The sequence below is a fragment of the Zootoca vivipara genome, chromosome Z1 (assembly GCF_965207765.1).
Source record: "Zootoca vivipara chromosome Z1, rZooViv2.hap1.1, whole genome shotgun sequence".
Classification (NCBI taxonomy): domain Eukaryota; kingdom Metazoa; phylum Chordata; class Lepidosauria; order Squamata; family Lacertidae; genus Zootoca; species Zootoca vivipara.
The window spans coordinates 54,974,231-54,998,813 of NC_142583.1; the positions used below are offsets into that span (position 1 = coordinate 54,974,231).

The window sequence follows — 24,583 nt, forward strand, 5'->3', positions numbered from 1 at the left end:
CTATGTATTTTTGTAGCATTAGGTGCATTTTTATTTTTATGCTAAAGAAAATACGTTATTTAGTGTTTAATTGTGCTATACAGAATATGGAAGTTTTCTGGGCTTTTTTTGCATCTGTTTATTTTATTTACTGTGTCTTAACCTGTGCTATAAACCACTTAGAGATTGGTTTAAATAAAAGTGGTATATAAATCGTCCAAGTTATAAAGAATAATAAAACAAAGAAAAACCAAGGATTCCCTTTTCATAATTACCGGTAGTAGCTGAAGCCTTGGTGATGTGATTTCATTATCCTGTTATCCCACCTCCTTTCTACAGAAAGAATTAAAACAGGCGTAAGGAGCCTTTGGGCCTCCAGATGTAATTGGACTCCACTTCCCACCACCCCGGACTATGAATGATGAGTCCAACATGGGGGGGGGGGAGGTTCCCCATCCCTGAATTAAAGTAAGATTCTTCTAGACTAGAAGATAGAGCTGCCAGCCACTCAAGGCTGGACAGTAAAGGACCTGATTCCTGTACAAATCCAGGAATGAAAACATGCCCAATATGGTGAATTCTGTATCTCAAATCTGCTTCTCAGTCCCCTGCTCCCAAGCAGTTGTTGTTCGTAGAGCTGAATCACCCATTCATACAGCCAGTTTCAACCTCATGAACGGCATGGGCAGACAGGTACAAACTGCATGTGAAAGGTCTGTCGGACCCATGCCTGGAGCTTGAACTGAGGCTCACAAGAGCCCTCTGAGGAAAGAAAGCTTTAGTATTTGTTGGTTGGTGCTGCAATCCCACTTGTTTTGTCTGAGAAGGCAACTTATTGTTTTCTAGCTAGAGAAGCTAAGAGAATTCAGATGAAAACAGAAAGAAGCAGTGGAAATTGTTCACTAATTCATCCAAGGTGCAAAACAGAAACCAGTTCAACTAATGCTTGACATTGTTATTGACTGTTGTTGCTTTCAGTCCACAAATGATAATGTACCGTAACTGATTATGTTTCCGCTGTCCCCTTGCATTCTGTTTCTTTTGCACAGAAATGCATAGGGTGGAATAACCTAACGGCAACATAATTTACATAGATAATTAGGTAACTTATGTAATTTCACCAAAACAGACAGAGAGACAAATAACATAGTTTTTTGCAGAAGACAAACTGCAGCGTAATGCAAGCAGTGATGTGTGGGATGAATGCAGGGCAGACTGGAAAAGGATGCTTTCTTACATCCCTATCTCTAGCACAGATACAAGAGTAATAGTGCAGTTCCTTAGTGGCTACTGCCAAGGAAATGCAGGCCTACTGCACTGTTCCCTTCCGTGAGAGAGAGTAAGTGATTCAGTAAGCAAGTGCAAGCTATGGCACTGGAAGAGCTGGAACAGGTTTGGCTATGGGTCCTGTGGTACCTACCTGTCAATTCTGACTACTACTACAGCTGCTGCTACTGCCACTTGGAGGCTTCTGAAGATGTGATGGCTAGTGGCCATCCCTGTGTGCCGCTTTGCAAAAAAAAAGATGTAACGTGTGATGAGTGATACCTCCGAAAAGTAGGTATCCTTGAAACAGGTACTTGAAATAGATACCTGTGGAACCTTAAACATCTGGCGCTGTGCTCCCAGAGAGCTGTACAATATGATTCAGTCACCCTGCCAGAGAACTCTGCCTTGTGACTTTTCTAAGCCCTTTTGTAGCTTTCAGGTATTTCACACTCCTAAGTGTTTCTCTTACAGAAAATTCTGATTTCTGCTTACTGTGGTTGCATATACACCATACATTAAAAGTAACCCCTAAAGTGTCCTGGGAACTGCAGTTAGTTAAAGGTGCTGGGAACTGTAGCTCTGTGAGGGGTGCTTTAAATGTGATTTAAATACATGGGGCATTAAATACACATTTCAATATAAGCCTGGCAAATGGATACATAATTAGGATCATGGTATACTGGAATGAAGCTCCCCCCCCCCCACTTAACACAGTTCATCTGGACTTGCTGGTGTGGGTATGCTTGGGTGTATGTGTGAACAGGTCTTTTTAATCAAAAAGCTGACATTTTCCATCCTGTTCTCCCCCTTCCCCTTTAACATTTCAAAGTAACCCAAGGCCACGATCCCCTCCCCTTTGGTTCTAAGATGCGGGTGGACAGCTTGTGATGAGGTATGTATTTTTACCCTCAGCTCATCAGAAGCTGATGGGCCACCTGGCCATGTGGTGAAGCAATTAGTCAACCGCTTCAATGAGTGTCCACTGCAATGCAGCAGTAGCACGGATCAGCTCCCATGCCAAGAAGTGCAAAGGGTTATGTGAACCGGATCTCAGATAAAGCTCATGAGAAGTGGAGAATTTGCAACAGCGCATGAAATTCAGTCAACATCTATCGTTACGCGTCAGCGAAAAGCCAAGGGGCACTTTGAAGGGTTCAGCATCAGTTCTTCAGCCCTGACCAGTTTTCCACTGATGGCACAAATCTCTAAATAAGAACATATAGGAGCCCTGCTGGATCAGACCAAAGGACCACCTAGTCCAGCAGTCTGCTCTCAGAGTGCACAACCAGAAACATATGGCTATGAACCTGGAAAGCTTCAGAAAAGGGCAACCAGAGTTCTTGAGAAAGTCCCCTATGAGGAAATGTTACAGCATTTGGGGCTTTTTAGTTTAGAGGAAAAGGCAACGTGATAGAAGTGTGCAAAATTATACCTGGCTAGAGTGGATAGAGAAAAGTTTTTTTGTCCCTCTTGCATTACACTAGAACTTGGGAACATCCAATGAATCTAAATGTTGGATGATGAAAGGAAGTGCTTTTTCACACAGTTAAACTGTGGAATTTTCTCCCCTGAGAGGCAGTGGTAGCCATCAACTTGGATGGCTTTAGAAGATTAGGCAAATTCATGGAGGATATGGATGCAAATGACTGCTAACCTCCACCTCTGCTGTTGGAGGGAGCATGCTTCTGAAAACCCGTTGCTGGAAAATGCAGGAGGTGAGAGGGCTCTTGTGCTTGGGTCCTGGTTGCATGTTTCTCCCAGGCATCTGGTTGGTCACTGTGAGAGCAGGATGCTGGACTCAAATGGGTCACTGGCATGATCCAGCAGGCTCTTCTTTTGCTCCTGTGACTTGAATGCAACCATGCTCTCTCAGCTTGTGATATATTCCAACAGTGGAGGCAGAACACAGGCTACTAACCATGGTCATCCTCCATGAATTTGTCTAACCATCATCAGTGTCTTTCCACAGCAATAAATAAATAGATTCTAGAGCAGGGATTCCCAGTTCCTGGGCATCTAAGCACTGGAACCTCCTGCTCCAGAATGAAAGGTCATCCTTCACTTGGTAACTCAAGGTAAAGGGACCCCTGACCATTAGGTCCAGTCGCAGACGACTCTGGGGTTGCGGCGCTTTACTGGCCAAGGAAGTCGACGTACAGCTTCCGGGTCATGTGGCCAGCATGACAAAGCCACTTCTGGCGAACCAGAGCAGTGCACGGAAACACCGTTTACCTTCCCACCGGAGCGGTACCTATTTATCTACTTGCACTTTGACATGCTTTCGAACAGCTAGGTTGGCAGGAGATGGGACCGAGCAACGGGAGCTCACCCCATCACGGGGATTCGAACCGCTGACCTTCTGATCGGCAAGCCCTCGGCTCTGTGGTTTAGACCACAGCACCACCCGCGTCCAAGGTACACAGATGCAAATGCACAGAGCTGCAGGATTCCAGCAGGCTACTCCAGCTCCTCTCTCCACTCTTCATTTTACAAATGCTTGCAACAGTTACAACAGATCTGCCATTAACCAGGACAATTATTTTTGTTTCGGAGTCCTTACAGCCATTTAACAAATTAACTGGGCAACCATCACATTCTCCCTTCCTTCACAGAATGTCTCCATAACTCATGTTCTGATGTGTCAGCATAGCCAGCCAGGAAATGACTCTGCATAACACATCAATTGCTTTTTAAGATTCATCTGAAAGATCAGCACTTTTCACAGGGATAGTGACAGGCGTGAAGCTTTTAGCAAACGCTGCTGCACTTCATGCACTGAATAGCTCGAGCTTATTATTTTTTAATGGTTTCTGGTGTTAAAAATGCACAGAACATTTCAGAAAAGAAGAATAACATTGCAGGATCAGGCCAAAGGCCCACCTAGCACTGCAACTTCCTTTCTCAGTATCCAACCAGATACCCATGGGAAACCCATAAGCAGGGCCTGAGCGCAACAGCCTCTGAACAGCTGTCCATAAATGGATGCCTTTTCTGGTTGCCTTGGTTTTTTTTACGTCAGAATGATTCCTCCGGTCTGGGTTTTAGACCTGGCAAATAGGCAAAAGCAGCTGCCATGTGAGTTTTTGTCTGCTTCTTCTTCAGTTACCCCCTTCACTGTAACCTTGGGTGACTATTTTTCTAAGTTAAGGAAGAGAATTCATGCACCAGAGAGTCCATCCTCATCTGTTTCCCCGCTTTACTGGATTTATGAGCCCTGGTATCATAAACCTCAGTAGTATCAAATTCAGCTGACTTCCACACTTTTCACTTAATAAGCGTGACAGTGCAGATAAGCTCCACCTCCAGGTTTGTTAATGACTGATCTCACAGCTCAACATTCTTCTGCTCTCGAGCTCCAGGTTAAAAAGAAACAGTTGGTGATTAAGAAAAATAAAATACTTGGTCTAATGATGTGTGGACAGTCCAGTCCTAACCCACTACTAATCCATCATTATTGTACCAACAGGTAAGATAAATGACCCGTGGATGGTTAAGTCCAGTCAAAGGCGACTATGGGGTACAATGCTCATCTCCCTTCAGGCCGAGGGAGCCGGCATCTGTCCGCTGAAAGCTTTCTGGGTCATGTGGCCAGCATGACTAAACCACTTCTGGACACCACGATGGAAGCCAGAGCTCCACCATCATCATAAACAACAAAACCCCACTGCATCACCCAAATTACAAGAAGAAGGATGTAGAGAAAACTTTAGGAAGAACATCATGATAGTATAAGCTATTCAATGTGGAACAGATTGTATCAAAAGGTGGCGGACTCAGTGTTGACAGCTAGGCAGTTTTAGCCTCTGGGCCTAATGGTCTTATGGGGACTACTTCTTTAGATGGTGATATGTGCTAAGCCAACCTGCTCCTTCTGTTAAGCAGGCTCCTGGTCTCTGTCTGCTCCTGATAGTACCACTGGGATAGGCTCCTCTTCATTGCAGGTTTTTAAGCAGAGGCTGGGTAGCCACCTATCAGGGTTGCTGTAGTAGTCTATTTCCTGAATTGGCAGAGCGTGAACTGGATGTCATTTGAGGTCTTTCAAGTCTATGGTTCCATGGAGCATTCCCTGTGGGCAGTTTTGTAGACTGAGCCCTGAAGAATAGGCAATAGGCCAACCCAAGGAGGAACATCTTGCCCAATGCCCTGGTGCCCCCCCAAAGTTTGGAGACAGCTCGACTTAGGTCCAAGTAAATGAGCATAAGACTGTAGCCTTAAACAGATAAAATGTTGGTGCTAAGGCCTCTCTGCCTTAGAGGATTAATCATGGATGCCAAAGGAGTCGTATCATTTGCCTGACTCATGTGGTATGAACATTATTTGCACATCATGAAATCCAGACATAGGGAAGTGCTCCTCTAGTAACAGATAAATCAATTTTGAGTGTGTAGAGGAAAGGATCCATGGAATAAGACAGCCATAAGACAATTATCCACTCTCTAAAGCTGATTTAACATCGTTCCCTCTTCCCAGGGAACTGTAGTTCTGTCAGGTGAGATCTCTGAAAAAGCTTACCACTTTGGCAAACTATAGTTCTAAGTCCCACTCAGAGTACACCCAATGAAACTAATGACCCTAACTTAGTCATGTTAGGTACATTTCAGTGGGTTTAATTTAAGTAAAACTCAGTTGAATACCACCCCAGGATTATTTGGAAGAAGCTGTTATGACAGCTAACTTCTAAAACTGATATGAGTTTGCAGAGGAGGCATGGAAAGAGAATCAGTGGGTAGGGTTGCTGAAGGAGATAGGTGACAGAGATTGTGAAGTTTTCATGCGTGTGAAAAGTGGGGGAAAATCAGGATAATGTCGCTGTCTTTCAGCCCAGACTGCAGAGCTTGTAACTACTGTACCAGGTTCATTAGCAATTGCCTTTCTTGGAGGAGGATGGAAGAGCTGGTGTCCTGCGTGCCACTGTCAAAATGTGAAAGAGATTAAAAGAGGGCACACCTGTTGTGTTTGGAAAGTACCATAGTGTCTGTAACACAAATGCATCAGAGCCAGGCAGCTGGCAAATGCATCAGAAGCCCGAACTCCCTCTTGATTATCAGGCTGCCAACTGCAAAGCTAAAGCAGCTTAAGGAAAGGAGAGTAGCTGTGGGAGAAAATGAACCACACAGATCTCCATGTGTAGGAAGGGGGAAATAATTCTGCAGGTTTTTTGCAAACGCATGAGTCACCCCTGTGTGTGCTTGTGGGGGGGGGGAATGTGGCAGGTAGCAGTGGATGGCGTTGTGAAATTCAGAATGTTCTGAATTTCGTGGGTCAGGCTCTGTGTTAACTAGCTTTGTTCAGTGGGATTTCCTGTGATTAGGCAACGGCAGGCTGCAGTACCCTAAGTTCGGTTACAAATAAAAGCAAATGTTTCAAAATACAGTACCAGGCTGTATTCATGTGCACTGGAGTTGAATGCACTTCTCCTGTACAATACTCATTTAAAAAGTGAAAGTTATGAAGCACATGAAGTGCCCAGCCTGTGCTTTGGTGCTATCTACCTATATTCTGCCACAATATCGTTTTTCAGTCTCGTAAAAATTTAAAGTCATTAGAGATTTGGCACGATCTGCTCTTGAACCTGACCTTTACAGTGTGTTTTACTAGATGGAAATTCAATTCTGAATTCTGTTCAAAGCTCATTAAGGTATACATGCTCTCATTCCCGATACATTTTAGCTTGCAGTTAATTAAAAAAACTATTTTGAGTTGCTGTGATGCTTTTAAATGTTTATTGATTATTACATTTAGTTTTGTATCATAAATAGATAGATAGATAGATAAAATTGCACCTTTTTGACTTATTGATTTTTTTTACAGCAGCTGTAGTGTTAAGACTCCAAGCACTACCGCTCTCACTATAATTTGTATTGACTAATTTACTAACACCGCATTCCTAACCACATTGACTCAAATTAAGTCCTATCAAATTCAGTGGGGCAGACTCCCAGGTAAGTGGGGTTAGGATTGAAGCCTAAATGATATAAAATGTGGTAATGTGTATAACAGAGATCTAATTGTATCTCAGTGTGTAGGTATATATGTATAAACACACACACACACGCAAATAATCTCAAACAGCAGGCTGGAAAACAATTCACAATGGTGTTTATTGCACCCATCTATATATAGCAAATGCAGTTTCATGGAGGCTTTGCTTTGAGAGCTGCTTGATCTGCCTTTCTATCACCATGTGATAGAAAGTACTTCTTTGCCCCACAAGGCAAGCCAAAGAAGAAATTTGCAGTGCATGAGCTTCAGTTAATATCACCAAAAGCAGGTGTCACAGATTGTCGCTAATATGGCAAAGAACATTAAAGCAGTGCAAATCCTGGCTGCTGCTTAAATCCAGTGTCTCAAGCTGTCAGATCAACAGCATAAATATAGATTAATCTGCACATTTCATCCCATTAAAAATTGTTGGGATGTAGCCAAGGACTGGTGTAGAACGATGAATACCTGTATGCTACTTTGGGCAAAAAGTGTGCATTTTCATGTTATGCACAAATGTACAATGCAGATTTGTGTGTGCATAGTAGAGAGGGGGAACCAAACATACCCACACCCCAGAGTCAAATTTTCATTAGACTAACATTAGTGACTGGGTATATTCAATGTCCATCTGCACTGAAGCATTATGGAACTTGCTTCCAGATTCACAGCATGTAGCATAAACAGGACCTGCATTGGGATGCCTCACATCTCAATGCTGTTACGTATCTCCACCCAATCTGTGCTTGCAGTTCCCAAACCAGAAGGGGACTCTGTGCCTTCTATACATGTATCTTGATTCCTGGTTCAGAGTGAATGTGGATACAGTATTTTGAATCTTGTTTTGCAGAGAATCCCAGTTCACACTGCAGGCTATCTGAGAGGTAGACTTCTACATCATGCTACTGCAATAGTGCATTGACTTAACCTGGGCAGTAAACAAACATCAAGGTGTCAATGGAATGATGAACAAGTGAAAGAAATATCGCCAACTGGCTCAAATGAGTAACTGTCCAATGTGCCTGGGGTGTGTGACTAGATCCAGGCAACTGATTTTCTAGATACATTTCAATCAGAGTTTAGGCCTAGTTTTAGCCCAGAAACTACTCTGGTCACCCTGTATGATGACCTCTGTCGGAAGAGAGACAGGGGAAATGTGTCCTTGTTCATTCTCCTTGATCTCTCAGCAGCTTTTGATACCATCGACCATGAAATCCTTCTTGAGTGGCTGTCCGAGTTAGGAGTGGGTGGCACTGCTTTGCGGTGTTTCCAGTCCTACTTGAATGGTTGTTTCAAAAGAGTGCCTGGGGAGTGATCTTTGGTCCTGTGGAGACTTCAGTATGGGGTTCCTCAGGGTTTGATTGTATCCTCTATGGTGCTTAACATCTACATGTCAAGTGTTGGAATGTCTTTGCTTATGCCTAGCCATGTATCCTAGACTCTGCTATTGTACCTGCTGAACCTTGCAACCTTTATTCTGAACTGATGCAAAGATTGTGTTACCGATTTCCTTAATAAAACTTTTAGGGTCCCCCACACCAAGAGTCTGAGTTGTTTGTCTTTTGGTGGGAGCCAGGACATTGATAGCCTTACCCTCTATGAATCAATCTAATCCTCTTTTCAAGCTATCCAAGGTGGCAGCTGTCCTTCGGTCTTGTGGGAGCCAACTCCATAGTTTAACTGTGAACTGTGTGAAGAAGTACTTTCTTTTGTCTGGCCTGGATCTTCCAATATTCATCTCAACCACTGTTCAGGGTGTCTCAAGCCGTGAATGATGGTACTGCAAACCAAACTTCCATCACTCAGAGCTCCTTATGAATCTCAACTATTTGACCTCTCACACACTATTACAGTCCATCCCATTTATATTTATTTCACAAACACGCAGCTAGTACAAATGACTGTTTACCCTGCATACAAAAGCAATGCTGCAGAGGCATAGCCAGAGATGCAGCAACTCGGGGCCTGGAAATTCTGCTCAGATGGAGACATCAAGTGGTGCAGCAGTTGGACCATCTGTCCCTGGGAAGGCATTGCTATCTAGCTCCCCCCCCCCAGTATTGTGAGGATGAATTGGGAGCAGTAGCAGACAGATCCGCATGACTCAGGAGGTAGGCCTGTCTACATGGCAGTCATTTTGGTCAGGACTGTTTCTGGATAGAGGCACAACTGGTGTTTCTCCTTTTGTGTCAACCTGTTGAGTTCGCACAAGGGCCACATCCTTTTTAGTCTCTATTTTTTTGGGAGGAGATTGTACTTGACTAGGAAACTTTGGGCAAATTGCTGAATTCTCTCCCATTGTGCCATCAATTAATACAGGCCGAGCTCCCAATCTTTTTTTTTTTAATTGTTTGTTTTCTGAGTAGTTATTTACATGGATTGCTTGTTCACCCTGAATCCTTGAGTAGTTAGAATGGGGTGGTAGAGTTGACAGCACCAGATAATACCTCTAAGTGGGATGAGCATTTTTTTAGTGTCTCTCATTGTCTGTGAGTGGTTACCAAGGGTATGGTATTTAGGGCTGGCGAGAGAATGATTTCATCCATTAGCTTGGGGTGGGGCTTCCGTAAAAACTTGTCTCCTTTGTCAGAATTTGCCAACATGGTGCTCTCCAGATTTTGTTGGACTATCATTCCCATCAGCCCCACCAGGTGGCCTCAGGTGCAGTGTAAGACACTGTCTCTCTGCTATTGTTGAAGTAAGAACATGAGTCCTGCTGGTTGAGGCCAGTGGCTTGTCAAGTCCAGAATCCCATTCTCACAGTGGTCAATCAGATGCCTATAGGAAGACCACAAACAGGACCTAAGCACAAGAGCACTCTCCCTACCTACAATTCCCAGCAACTCCTATTCAAAGTCCATAATGCCTCCAACAGTGGAGGTAGAACAATGTCATATTAGCTAGTAGCCATTATCCTCCATGAATTTGTTGAATCCTCTAAAAAACTGCCCAAGTTAGCGCCCATCCCTTCTACTTCTTGCGGAAGCATATTTCATAATCCAAATCCAAATCACTTTATTTCAGCTTTAAGCTCATAGACATAATAAAACAAGAACAGAAACACGCACAATTTGATTTACAATTAAAAGGTAAAATAGCTTAAAAGGATATACAGAATTAGATAAGGATATAATAAAAGAATTTCAAGTTGTATATAACAATCCATTCTGTCTCTTATATGTCAAAACAGAAGTTAATTTTTTTGCCATTTGTAGAGTTACAAACGGATTTGTGTCTTGCAATAAAAAAGCAAGGTGAGATTCTTCCAGATGCCTGGGGAGTTTTTGAATTAGTGGGAGCAATAAATTCTTACGGACAGCACAATATAAAGGACATATAAACACTATGTGCTGCAGGGTTTCAATCAAGGAGTTATCACAGGCACATAAAACCGAAACTTGGCCCTTAGAAAATCTGTGAAGGAGGACATTTGAGGGGAAGACATTAAAACATGCCTTAATAAAAGCAAAACGATGAGTGGCAATAGGAAGGGATGATAAGTAAGCTGGCACATGAAATGAAGGATTAACGCCCAAATGTCGCGGAGAACATTTGGGCGTTGCATCTCTATATCGTCCAATCTTTGGGTAATAATCTTTTTTGCTGTCGTAAGATCATACTTCAGAATTTCTAATGGTGAAATTCCAAAAAGGGCCAGTAAACTCATCACGCCATAAGCATTGGGCTAGATAATAATTAGGTAATCTGTGCCAAAGTCGAAACAAAAAATAAAAAAATTGCTTCCAGTAGCACCTTAGAGACCAACTAAGTGTTAACCAATAGCTAAAAACACGTTTCCACAGGAGTGTCTCCAAGGAAGGCATCCTCAATTCCAGTGCTTCTTGTGGAAGCATATTCCATAGTTTGACTATGCTCTGGGTAAAGAAATACATTCCCTTGTCTGATTTAAATAAGTAAGTACAGTCACCTTCTGTATGTGGAAATGAGAGAGGGGCAACCATTTTGTCCTTTATTCTTGTCTAAGCCCAAATACAGTGGTACCTCTACTTACAAATTTAATGCGTTCCAAACGCACATTTGTAAGTAGAAAAAAATTGTAAGTCGAATCCCATAGGAATGCATTGGGAGAAAAAAATCGTAAGTCGAAGCAACCCTATCTAAAAATTCGTAAGTAGAAAAAATCCTATCTAAACCGCATCCAAGATGGCGGACAAAGCTCCATTCGTAAGTAGAGTTATTCGTAAGTAGAGTTATTCGTAAGTAGAGGTACCACTGTATTTGAAATACTCCTACATTTTCATCTCACTGATTCTCCCACCCCACCCAATGAAGGCCTTTTATCCTCTGTTCCAAGGACAAAAGGGGCTAAAAGGAAGCACGTGTGTGTGTGTGTGTGTGTGTGTGTGTGTGTGTGTGTGTGTGTGTGTGTCCGTGTCCGCAAAACTTCTTGTACTCAGTTTTTCTCATGATACACGCTGCTTGTGCATGAAATGCTATCTCCTTGGGTTTCAGTAAAGCCAGCTATTCCCATAAATACTCTTTCATGCCAACAGCACTGTAAATTCTAGATGGATGTAGTGAAGATTATTTGCATGTCAGGATGGCAGGTGTTTAGCTCTTAATCTGTTTGGTGGAAAGGCATTCATGCAACAGAAATTGAGCAGTAGTTCTGCTTTCTTTAAAAGGTGCTTCTTTCTAAAATAAATGCAGCATGATGAGCCAGGGAGGGGGGGATGCAAAAGGTTAACAATTTAATAACTTCATCATGCCTTGGTCAGCGTGTTTGCAAAGAGCATCTGGCGTGATGGTGTGACTTGATTAAGGGGAAAGGGAGTACTTTTTTGTATCTGTTATTTCGCAAGTACTTCTGCCCCTGACACTAACAGGGCTTCAGTTACAAGGCAGCACATTGCACTGTGTAATACAGCATGCCAGAATATGATCCGTTCTCATCCTGGAGAGGAAATGCAGTCTCCCATTCTAAGGGGCAATGTAAGGCCTCTAAATCCTTTTAATCTCACTCAGGTTAAGGTCTTGAAACCTGTCCAGGTTTACAGTTCCATTCCTTGGAAGAGGGTCGCGCTTGCAGGGAAAGGCAAATTTGAAAAGGTTGCCAGGAGTGTTTGACATGTGCAAAATAGCTTATTATGATCCTAATCTCTCAAATGAAAAAGGGGACTAAAGATTTGGGTTTCTTGTTTTTTGTTTTAAATGTTTTTAAGGTCGTGCAAATAGGTCTCTAATGCACAGAAGTCCTTGTTCTGAGATGTTCAGAATGCTTTAACAGAAAAGACAATCTAGTATAAGTTGTTCAGGAATAAGGTCAGATCCACAAATGTAGCAGAATGAGTCCTATGGCAATGAAATGTTTGTGCCACTTCAAAATGAAGTTACAATTTTTGTTCCTGCTTTTAAAGAAATGTAACTCAACATTATAACATGCATATAAAAATAAATTAAGTTATTGATAGTAGTTATTCAAGTACACCACAAGAAACAACCCATCTAAAAAACCCCCCACAAATTCTTCCAATTTCCAATTCCAGTTCTTACATGCATTTGTCCTGTTAACTATCCATCTAAATGACAAGTACTACTTAAGCCAAACTGCCAAGGATTACACTAAGGATAACAAGATTTTGCCCCTGCTGCAACAGATTATTTTAGCTGAAACAGATTCCGCACTCTTCCTCCTCCTCCTCCTCCTCCTCCTCCTAATCATTTCCTAATTCTTTAAATTTCAGTGGATCCCACTCATTATTAAATACATACTGGTTATTTTCCTGACAAAAAAAGTTAGCATGGAAAGTTCCACTATGTAGGAAGCTTCCAACAAGCGTAAGATTCACAAACCAGGAAGACATTGGTAGTTTTTTCAGCAGTTTGACCTGCAAGAAGGCCCAAAGTGGCTCTACATTTAGATGTTTTCAAAGCAGTTTTGTCCCACCTTTCAACCAAAAAAAAACATTTGATGTTGTTTTTGTTTAGTCGTTTAGTCGTGTCCGACTCTTCATGACCCCATGGACCAGAGCACGCCAGGCACTCCTGTCTTGCACTGCCTCCCACAGTTTGGTCAAACTCATGTTGGTAGCTTCGAGAACACTGTCCAACCATCTCGTCCTCTGTCGTCCCCTTCTCCTTGTGCCCTCCATCTTTCCCAACATCAGGGTCTTTTCCAGGAAGTCTTCTCTTCTCATGAGGTGGCCAAAGTATTGGAGCCTCAGCTTCACGATCTGCCCTTCCAGTGAGCACTCAGGGCTGATTTCCTTCAGAATGGATAGGTTTGATCTTCTTGCAGTCCATGGGACTCTCAAGAGTCTCCTCCAGCACCATAATTCAAAAACAACAACAACAACAACAACATCATCATACAGTGGCTATAAAAATAAATAATAAAAGGAAACTCAGCCACCTGATCTTAGTTTTTATAACAATTGAATAGAATAAAAACAATTGAAGAGGAGGCACCAGAAGCTGGTCTCTCAGTTGAACAGATGGAGTGGCCCTGCTTCCCATCCCTTCCCTTCCCCTCTCTCTCTCCTGCAGCCTGATGGAATAGGTGCTTATGTAAAGTAAATCACTTTACACTCTGTCAAATAAATTCTGCTGCACACCGAAGTCTGCAGTATTAGTTGTATCAGGCGTCATTAGCTGGCCCTCAAGACTCTTCCCAGGTTAAACCAGACCATGTGGGAAGAGTGTATTGCACTGAGGTCCTGCTTGTGGGTTTCTTGTAGGCATTCTGGTTGGCCATTGTAAAAATAGGAGGCTGGACTAGATGGTCCTGTGGTCTGAGGCAGCAGGGCTCTCCTTATGTATTAATTCTTTTTTTCTTTTTTGGCAAAAGTATCTAATACAGTGGTGCCTCGCTAGACGAAATTAATTCATTCCATGGGTCTTTTCTTATAGCGAAAAATTCATCTAGCGAATCCCATAGGAATGCATTGATTTTTTTTATTGGATTTTTTTTTTTGCCCATAGGAATGCATTAATTGAATTTCAATGCATTCCTATGGGAAACCGCGAGTCGCTAGACGAATTTTTCGTAAAACGCATTCGTCTAGCGAGGCAAGCTCCGCTCGAAAAATCCTTTCGTTAAGCGGAAATTTCATTAAGCAGGGCATTGGTTAAGCGAGGCACCACTGTACTTCTTATGAAAAATGTTCTATATTAAACTTTCCTAGTAGCGACCATGTTGTAGACCAGTGGTTCCCAACAGGTGGTCCGGGGACCCCCAGGGGTCCGCGGGCTATGCCAGAGGGGTCCGCAAGATGCTATTAGAATAAAAAATATATTAAATATATTTCATATGATAACATATTTTTTGTTTTGGCCGCTTCCTGCATGAGCAGTCTAGCGCTAAACTAGAATTAGATAGAGGCAGTAGTTCTGCTGTATGCCGTTAGGTGGCGCTTTACAAACACTACTGTTTTGCAAAGAGGCAGCGCGCGCATTCTACTAACGCTCACCTCCCCAATATGCTTTGCGCGCGTCGGCTTCATTTGTGCGCTACTGCGCAGGTACCCTGTCTTCTCCATTCCCCTCCCTCCTCCCTGGCACGCGCTGCCTCTTTGCAAAACAGTAGTGTTTGTAAACAAAGCGTTGTTTTTCGTGGAAGCTACAGTTTGCGTAGTTAAAAATGGACCGTTGGTTAAAAAGTGGTTCGTTAAAACGACAAAGGCCTACAGATGAAGAGGAAGATAATGCATTTGATGTTCAAGCAAGTAAGTCAGTGACTCTCGAACCGATCTTGTCAGTGTCCATTGAACCTAAATCGTCGGCGTCCCTTGAACCTAACCCTTCCAAGATCAGTGTTAAGCTTACTGGAAAAATTAGATTAGGAATTAGGAATTAGATTTAGGATTAGGAATTAATGGGGGTCCTTGTCACAATAGCGGCTCGATGAGGGGTCCTCGAGAAAATTTTGATGGGAACCCCTGTTGTAGACTAAAGCAAGAGATTACATATTTTTTGAAGGTGTGTGCTTATCTTCTGAAACACCAAGAAACTAATACAATATAATATTTCAACACTAGAGGGCCGTTTTGTACAAGCTAATGGAATTCTTGGTGCTATCCAGTCAGCCCATGGTGACTTGCAAACCTCAAAAAGCAAGCTACTGGTACAATCTGAACCCCTGGCATGTAGTGGAAACTTCATTAAATGTGTTGTATTTTCATACTGGGTACAAAGATGACAGGTTGTAACTGGGGATATTTTTTGCAGGTAACTCTCTTAAAACAGACGTCCTTCCAAACCAGTTTTTGCCCTTCATAATCAATTTCCTCCCTGGAAATTATATTTCTCCCACTGGACCTTCCTGGACACTTGAAATAGCTCTCCATGACCAGATGCTGTCATGGTGAAAGTGTGAAATTGTGATGCTTTTCCTTTCTACTGCCCAGGGACTTAAATCCCTCCCACCTGATCTTAGACACAGATGTCCTGAGAAGTGATTCATGATCCAAATTGATTCCCAAATTTGGCTATCCTGTATGGCAGGTCATTACATTATGAACCCTGTATGACTGGCTCAGTGCCTTACTCTGATTGAATGTCCAGCCTGTAATATAACCTGAACATTCCATTTTCCTAGAAATGCTGTCTTCGTTCTAACTATAATTTTAAAACTGCCTTATTTTGTAGTCACAGAATGCTTCTGGACAACAATTACTTTAACATTATCAGTTATAAATAGACTATAGTGGGTAAATTAGTTTTTAAAAATCCTCTTATTTGAATATTCTCCCATTGTTGAGTATCATCAAAGTTCTTCTCCTAAAGAAGATGGAATGTGGCACCTTTCCCTCTCTTTCCCTCCTTTCTTACGGATCTATTCTCATTCTATTTCAATGTAAATCATCATTAATGTTAGTAATCTATCTACTAAAGACACTTAAGACTCCATCTTACATTGTTTCACAAGTTTCACCTCATGCAGTATTGCCAATGTTAAATGGAAGTCTACCCCAACCAGCTACATGATGTTATGAGGAAATGTTACTGACCAAATCTGAGCTGTCATAGATAAAAGGAAACACTGTGGAACACATCGCTCCTTCCCTTTTTGAGTTTTCTACCGTACTACTGTTCCTTTTCCCACGGATGGAAAGGAAATGTCTTCGAAGGATCCTTTTCACAATAAACAAATCCCTGTTGCATAACAATAAAGACGCCCAGGTTACCTAAAAGTCTACCTTTGCCAATATTAATTTACTTTAGCCCTAAAATAGGCTTTGGACAGTCTTTGGCCTTTCTCCAGTGGAAAGAGAGGATGCCACTGTGGGTTTGACTCCCATTTCCAACCATTTACAGACGTATCTGAAGTACTTGGTCACCATGGAAAGGGTCTTCTTGGTGGTGGTGCCATGGTCATGGAGCTTTAGAAAGGCTCCCTTACTTCCTGCTTTCAGGAAGTCTATAAACACATTTTTTTATCCAGCCAGGCACTTGATGTATGCTCCATCCCCTGCTGTTTTAAAAGTTATAGGCTGTTTTAGTGCTGCTCAAGTGTTTATTCTTTTGAAGTTTTATCATTCTGAATATTTAGCATTCCTGTACTACACCCTTTTTCAAAGAAAGTGAATATAAATAAATTATATGGTTATGGAACTGTTTCCTTAATTTTCAGATTGGCCAACATTGTCTTAAAGCACAACATTGTAAAAAAAAAACATGGTAAAGAACATTGCCTCTGGTCCAGAAGGTATACATTTGGAACATGGTTTTTCCACCCACAGGTTACCCAAATGAATTTTTTTTCCAAACTACAGTTCCTACGCAAACATCACTTAATTCTACCTGATCCACCATTTCACATCTTTTGTTTGTATTTTCCTTGCTATCAGTAACAGCTTTCCACCTTAAGTGTTTGAAAGTAGAAAGATGGGCAAGAACATTTTATTAGTGGGGGTTGGGATTCTTGCTGTGACTGATGGCTGAACACATTTATTTCTGCTATGTACAAATGTGATAGTTTAAAATAGTACTTTATTCAATCGGATGATATGACACACAGTCTATGTATAGTTAATAGTTTTGACCTAGCAAGCTACACTGATCTTACAAAAATGCTCCACAGTTTCATTCCTCTCACCAAAGTGGCTATGAAAATCCAAACCAGTTTAACATTTCTCAGTGCTTCTCTTCAACTTCCCTTTCCAGGCGGTTAAAGACATATCTGAAGATTCAGTAGGAAATTATTTTCTTCTTGTGAGGTACAAAAAGTTGCTTGTTATCCAAGGAACAGCTTTACAAGAGTCAGAGAGAAGGTAAATGATTTGTTACCCAAGATTATCAATTGTCTTCTGTGCTGAAATGTGATTGGATCTGATTATAACAGGTGGCCACAATCCAGCATAAAGTTAGACGTGCTTAAGTCCGCTTGACTCTAATGGGAATTAAGTGCAATTAATTGTGGCTGACATGCCTTGACTAAAACTCTTTCCTTCTGTACTCAGTTTATAGAATTGAGGGTTTAACTGATAGATTCTGTGTACGGTAATTTCAAATTACGGTACCTAAATTCATTTATTTAACTATATGTGTTCTAAGACATCCAGAATGTTCTAAGACATCCAGAATGTTCTAAGACATCCAGAATGTTTGCTTCAAGTATTTTGGAGGAAAACAATAATTCTGATATGGGGCTACACTAAAGAAAAACCTTTTGAAAAACTTTGGGCATGAAATAAATACTTTAAACATTTTTGCATGAAATTTCAACCAGGTGCTAGACAAACTAACTTCTCTAATATGAACTAAAATTCGGAAGTTTTTAAAAGTTTACCGGTACTATTAAAAATGTAAATAATTTGTTGTCTTCAATGCTGTATGAAAACTTAGTTCAATGTGAGCCTCTTGTCCATGCAAACAGTGTCTGGAATTTTTATTTATATATTTAAAATTAGCACTTCAAACAGCAGTATATGCTTTCCACCCTGCTACCCCTTCTTCTTGTCACAGAGCATTCTCTCGGTCCAAATACTACGTAATAAATAAGGCTAATATTCCTCTAACTATATAATGACTATATACTGAACAAGACCCCCCGCCCCCTTCATAACTAGAAGTACAAGAATTTCCATATGCTTTCTCTTCATTTTGGGATGTCTGGGGAAGCTGAGCTGCAGATGCTGCTAATACTGCTACTTCAGTTACCAATGGCATTCAGACTGACAGCTCTTCGTGCCAAACCAACAACTGTACTTCATAGCTCTGGAATAAGACACTGGCAGCAGCAGCTACCCCCCCCCCCATCTCCGCAGAGACAACAGCAGCCACCCGCCTTACTACCACTGCGGGACTATCGGGCGTCTCTCCAGGGTCTTCCGCTAAACTGCAGGGAGTGAAGTTGGGAACCACAGCACTGGAGACACGTGTGTGACTCCCAGCTTCGAGTCTTGGTCGAAATCTCTTTGTTCCCTTCAGTCAACTTGCAGTGATCGGAATGGAACTGCTTACAAAATCGCCTGCTGAGCCGATCATCACTCAAAAAGGGAATGCTGGAGAAAGCAACAGCCGAATGATGAAGCACCATTCTCAAGAGGCATCAACATCCTCATCTGAGGAATCAAAATATGTGGAGATTTATGATTTCCCTGGAGGGAGGGGAGAGAGTCCCCGAGCTCTAAAACTGACTTTGGCAGGGAATGGAAGTAAAGTGGCCTTTATCAAACCTAAAAATGGACCTTATGGGATCAGTGAGGTTAACAGATTGGCTAACAATATGCTGGCAGACAAATCTGCAAATGAAGCACCCCAGGATTATAAATCTAAAATGGAAGGCACTCCTTCCCCTGTGGGGATGAAGGCTGATGAGGTGGGGGGAAGCATCACTGGCAACAGCTCAGAAGGGTCTGAGAACACTTTGTCCCCTAGTATCTCCAACATTCAGCTTTACACAAATGGCTGCCCAGAATCATCCTCATCCTCTTGTCCTTCGCCAGTACAAGAGACAGGCAGCTTTCCAAAAATGGATGACATGGGAACGGAGGGGAAAACCTCCTCTTCTTCATTTGGATATGAAAGTGATGAGGACGATGATGCAGACTGCAAAGAAATCTGTCTGAGTAACCAGAGAGGAGGGTGCAGGCGTGCTTCACAACTGATGCACTCACAGCAAAGCTACACCAGTGAGAACAACTGTAACAATAACGATGAAGCACATTATATTACAACCCATGAAATCCAGCTTAGCGAAGTGGACCATGACATGGACTTTGATTATGGGTTAGCCTCTCGGTGGGATTTCGAGGACAACAACGTGATTTATTCCTTTGTGGATTACGCTTCCTTTGGGAGTGACGAGACTCTTGCGGATACCCAGACAGAAGAGGACAATAGCTGTTATCTCAGCACGACCACTAGTGATCCCAATAATCGGACAGACAGTATCGATAATACCAGCAGTACAGAGATAGTCAGCATTAATTCTGAAAATGATACCCCTAGCACAGACAAATGCGCCAGCTCGGAAGAAAGTCAGTCCAAGAACCTCAGCAACATGAGTGAGAATTCGGCAGGCCAGATACTCCTATCAATCAAACCTACTTCCAGGGCTATAAATGAGCCTAGCAACCAGCACGAAAAGCAAAACATTATTTATGCTGCCAAGCATGAAGGCGACATGAGCCTCTGTGTCTCTACAGCTCATGAACGAAATTCAAGTTTGAAACAAGATGTGTTTCATGACTATGCAAAAAAATTTATTGCAGTTCCTGCACGTTTGCAAACTAGGTGTGGAGCCATAAGAGCAAGAGAATTGGGAGGATATTCAAGCGGTGCCTCAAGCGTGGTAAGTGAGTTGGATGATGCAGATAAAGAAGTAAGAAGCCTGACAGCAAGGGCATTCCGCAGCTTAGCTTATCCCTACTTTGATACCTTGAACTTGAGCTCCAGTGAATCCTCCACATCTCTTTCGGATCACACACTAGGAATCAACCGGTGGTCAACTTACTTGGATTTAAAGTGTGGCAGCCTTGGGCAGAAAGCAGAGCAAAATCTTTTCAAAAGCAGCACCGCATCTGCAGGATGGAACAGAAGCACTGGGACAAAGACATCCAGTGACCAGTTCTACATTCACTCCAATAAGTCACAGACTAAAGCATTAGAGTTTGTTGTCAGCAAGCTTGATGGGGAAATAACGCATGTTGAGACACCGCCTTGCTTTGAAAAACGGATCCAGTCAGGCTCCCGGGTTGTTACTTTGTTGGAGACTCTGAATTTTAGCAGCAATATAAAAGCGGGTGTCCCCAGACCTGCTAAACCTTCTGAAAATGCTGCTGCTGGATCAAGTTGCACAGATGAAGTTACAGAAACACTGCCAAAGGAGCTGGGCAATGAAACTTGCAAACAAACTGGGCTGGCTGCAGAAACCATGGAAGGCACACAGAATAAATCAAAGTTTGCATCTAGTCTCCTTAAAAATGTTATCTCAAAGAAAATGCAACTGGAGCATGAATTCAAAATGGAAAGGGGCGAACTCTCGGACACCACATATTCTGGTATGTCCAATTCCTTATCTTCTAAAGAGGTAGATGGTGCTTTCAAAGAAAAGTTAAGGGATGGGGGTTTGCAGAGACAGAATTCTAGATATTCAGAAGGTAGCTCTGATTACACTATTGTAACAGCAGATGATTTGGGGGAGTTTTTTGACAGCAAGTCCCCTACCTCCAAGCCATCTACTCCCCGGGAGGGAAATATTAGCCTGGATCGATCCCTTTCTGAAACACTCTTAGAAGAGGCATGTAAAATAAAAGAGAGTGCTTCTGAAACTCTCAAGGCAACTTTTCTCCGCAGCCAGAACAGTGCATTTAGAACATGGAAAGAAAAAGAAGCAGAGAAAAAGGAGGAGAAAGCTCCTGTGGGAAAACTGAAAAATTCCTCCAAAGGTGACTGGAAGGCTGATTTGGGAGAATTCTCAGCCAGCAAATCAACTAAAATGTCTCGTCTCTTTGTCCCAAATATTCAACAAACAACCAAAGAAAAGCAATCCAGCACACAAGTGACAAAATATTCTACAGCAACCAACACAGCGGCTCAGACTGCCATCGCTACCACAATGATAAAGCCCAAACCTCCTGAGATCAAGATCAGTTTGGGTAGCATGCAGCAAAATAAAGATCACCCTTTCAATATTGCTAAGCTCCTCACACCCAAGCTATCTGGATGTGTCCCAAACTTTTTCAAGGCAGCTGAAGATACCAGAGGCCAGCAGCAAAAACAATTCAAAGGGGAAGGTACGGACAAAGTGCCTCAATTCCTGGTACGCGATGTAAGAGAAAACAAACACAAGGTGCAAGGGCCTATCCATCAGGTTACAGATGTCAGGAAACTAATTAAGAGTAGCTATAGCCACGAGTCGGGGGATAACAACAGTGACAGAGGCAGTGTCAACTCTGACCAGGGAACATCTGAGCAGAAACCCAAGCGGCTGGTGACAGCAGGCATCTCCAGGCCTCTGTCTCCCATGGTGATAACCTGTCAGGCAGTAAGCAACAGCAAGGAAGACAAGAGGGCCAGCATGGCTTCAGAGACAGGGGCCAAAGCAAGTAGCGGGGGCAAGATGCTGCCATCCAGCCAAGATGGGACAATCCTGGTGCACAGGACCTCAGGGAGGCTGCCCGTAGCTACAATTGCCCCTAACAAAAGCGACCCTCGCCAGCCTGCTGTGCTGAAGATAGTGTCCAAAACATCTGTGCCCTGGAGGCAGCAAGCACAGCCGCCACCACCGCCACCACCGCCAATTCAACCCATGCCAGTGGAGAAAAGCAGCAAGGTAAGCCCACTGGCGGTGGCTAGTGAAGAAGAAATTCCACGAGAAGAGGTGGCCAAGGCACCCCTCACAGCGAACCACCAAGCGCTGGAGAAACTTACAGCGGCCGTCCGGAGCATGGAGGAGCTCTACAGCTTCCACAAGAACGAATGGAAGCGCAAGAGCGACCCACTGCCCATCACCGACAGCCATGTCCTGTCCCTCATCGCCAGCGAGGAAAGGACCACCGGGGGAGCCACAGCCACGGGATCCAGGGACGAGTCCACGGCCGGCGACAAGGGAGAGGACCAGGATGCCAGTCAGAGTGCGGCCTTGACGACTTCCCCCAGCGGCATCGCCAGCAGCAGGCCTGCGCCCGAGCGTCAACCCCGCAGCCGGAATGCCAACCCAACCAAGAACACAGAGAAGGTGTCAGCCAAGATGGCGACCTTCGAAAGCTTGGCACAGGCTCGGGAGCGGGCACGCGGGCCAGGCTTCCATGGGGAGGCCGCAGGGGGCATGGAGAGAGGCAGGGCCCCCGTGGCACCCCGCAACACCTTCACCTTCAATGCCCAGGCCCAGAAGGCCAAGCAGCAGCAGCCTCAGCCATCTCCTGATCCGCCACCAAGAGGCCTGAAAGGCCAGGCCGGGCCTCGCTCCATCAAGCTCTTTGGGGACAGGCAGGGGAGTCTCGTGGAGCCCGACAGGGTCCCCAAGGTGGCGACTGTGGCGGCTCCTGACTGCGGGAACTACCTGGCCATCCCTCTGAAGGTGCCGTCGTCGACGGAGCAACCGGGGGCAGCCGCATCAGGAGACCGAGGCTGCCGCCCAGGCCTAGTGTCCGCGGCGGCGGCAGCGGCGGCCCTGTGCAGCCACCAGCCCTACAGCACCAGCAAGACCCATGGGCAGGAGGCGGCCGAGCAACAGCAGCGAGGAGAGGCAGCCGCCCCGCAGCCTCAGGCCGCCCATCCTCCGCAGCAGCAGCCGCCTCAGTTCGAAGTGTCCCCCGCGCAGCTCTTCCCTCAGGCCTTGTCCTTTGCCGCTTTCTCGGGCGCTGCCCAGCCCGCACCTCTGCTGTGCTTCTCTCCGCCCGCGGCCGCCGAGCCTGCCGCTTTCCAGGCGCCTCAGACGCAATGCAAAGTGCTGCTGGACCTCAGCACCGGGCAGTGCTACGTGGTGGACGCTCCGTTGCAGCAGCAGCCGCCGCCTCAGAAGAGGCGCCTCTTCGACCCCGAGACCGGGCAGTACGTGGAGGTGCCCCTGCCGGCCCAGGCGCAACCTCCGGCCGTGGCCCCCATGACCCTCCCGGTGTCCTCCCTGGCGCTGGGCGCGGCGGGAGCCTACGGCGCCCCTGCCGCGGCCTACATGATCTACCCGGGCTTCTTGCCTGCGGTCTTGCCTGCCAGCGCCCTGCAGGGCCAGCTTGCCCAGCAGCCGGGCGGAGAGCTCGGTCCCACCAGCCCCGGGGCGGACAGCCCTTACTACATGCCCACGGGCAAAGCTGCTCAGCAGCAGCAGCCACAGCAGCCACCACAGCAGCAGCAAGGGGTTCCTGGCGAGGGGAAGGCGCCGCTCATCAGCATCAACTCGCAGCCTCTGGGGCCCAGGATCATCGCGCCTCCTTCCTTCGACGGCACCACTATGCGCTTCGTTGTGGAGCACCGGTGATGGAGAGCCCGGCCAGGGATGCTGCTGCTGCTGCTGCTGCCACGGGTGAGTTGGGCTCTTGGCCAGCAAGCCAGGGCAGCGTGTTTGTTATCCCAGGCCTCCTCACAGGCAACTTACGGAAAGGGCCTCCACCCCCCCCACACACACACACATGCACGCCCACTCCTCCTAGGATAGCCACCTGCCCTTCATAATGCAGGATTGTCTCTGTCTCACATTTCAGTGCAAAAGGCTACGTCCTGTATGGGTACAATTTTGACCTGGGTGTCAGGTCTTCTCTCTCTCGATCTCTGCCAAGTTGCATGGGTTTGAACGGGTGTGTGAACAGTAACGTACTTCAGCTCTGGGTAGCCAAGCTTTTACGAATTCATGTGTGTGCACGCCTACAAATTCCAGAGGAGCCATCTAGGTTGCAATGGATTGTAATGGATTGCTTTGAAGTCACTTCAGCATCAGATTTTTTTTAAAAAAAACAACAACACTGTTCCAATCACAAGCTTGTCCTGTATTTTGCCAGAACAAAGGTGGGAACCCTACTTCCTACAAATGTGTGTGTTGTGAGTAGGGTTTCCAGACTCAATAGAGGACAGGACTTCTGTGCCTTTAATTGCCCTGCTCTCTTTTGAGTCTGGAAACCTTAAAGAGAAACCAGCAGACCCTTTGTTTAATTTCCAAGCAAAGGGTCTGCTGGTTTCTCTTTAAGGTTTCCAGACTCAAAAGAGAGCGGAGCAATTAAAGGCACAGAAGTCCTATCCTCTATGAGTCTGGCAACCCTAGTTGTGAGGTGGAAGCCCTGTGGGGTAAGGCACTGTGCACATTGACAGCTTGCTTTTACCTTTACCTTTGATTCAGGGCAGCTGGTTATCATGCTAACAACTTGAGCAGCCCTTTCTTGATCCCCATGAATTAGCTGGTACTGATGATGATTAGTTATTAAATTTGTCACAAGTGGCTCCCTTGTATGTTCAC

The 24,583-nt window shown here is 44.5% G+C and overlaps 1 protein-coding gene across 1 annotated transcript; it reads left to right on the plus strand.

Moving 5' to 3' along the window:
• Positions 1–18,139: 18,139 nt before the first annotated feature.
• Positions 18,140–23,638, plus strand: CZ1H4orf54 (chromosome Z1 C4orf54 homolog). The gene has a single exon (XM_088661124.1). It carries the CDS (start codon positions 18,641–18,643, stop codon positions 23,612–23,614), a length of 4,974 nt encoding a protein of 1,657 aa, XP_088517250.1. The 5' UTR covers positions 18,140–18,640; the 3' UTR covers positions 23,615–23,638.
• Positions 23,639–24,583: the final 945 nt, after the last annotated feature.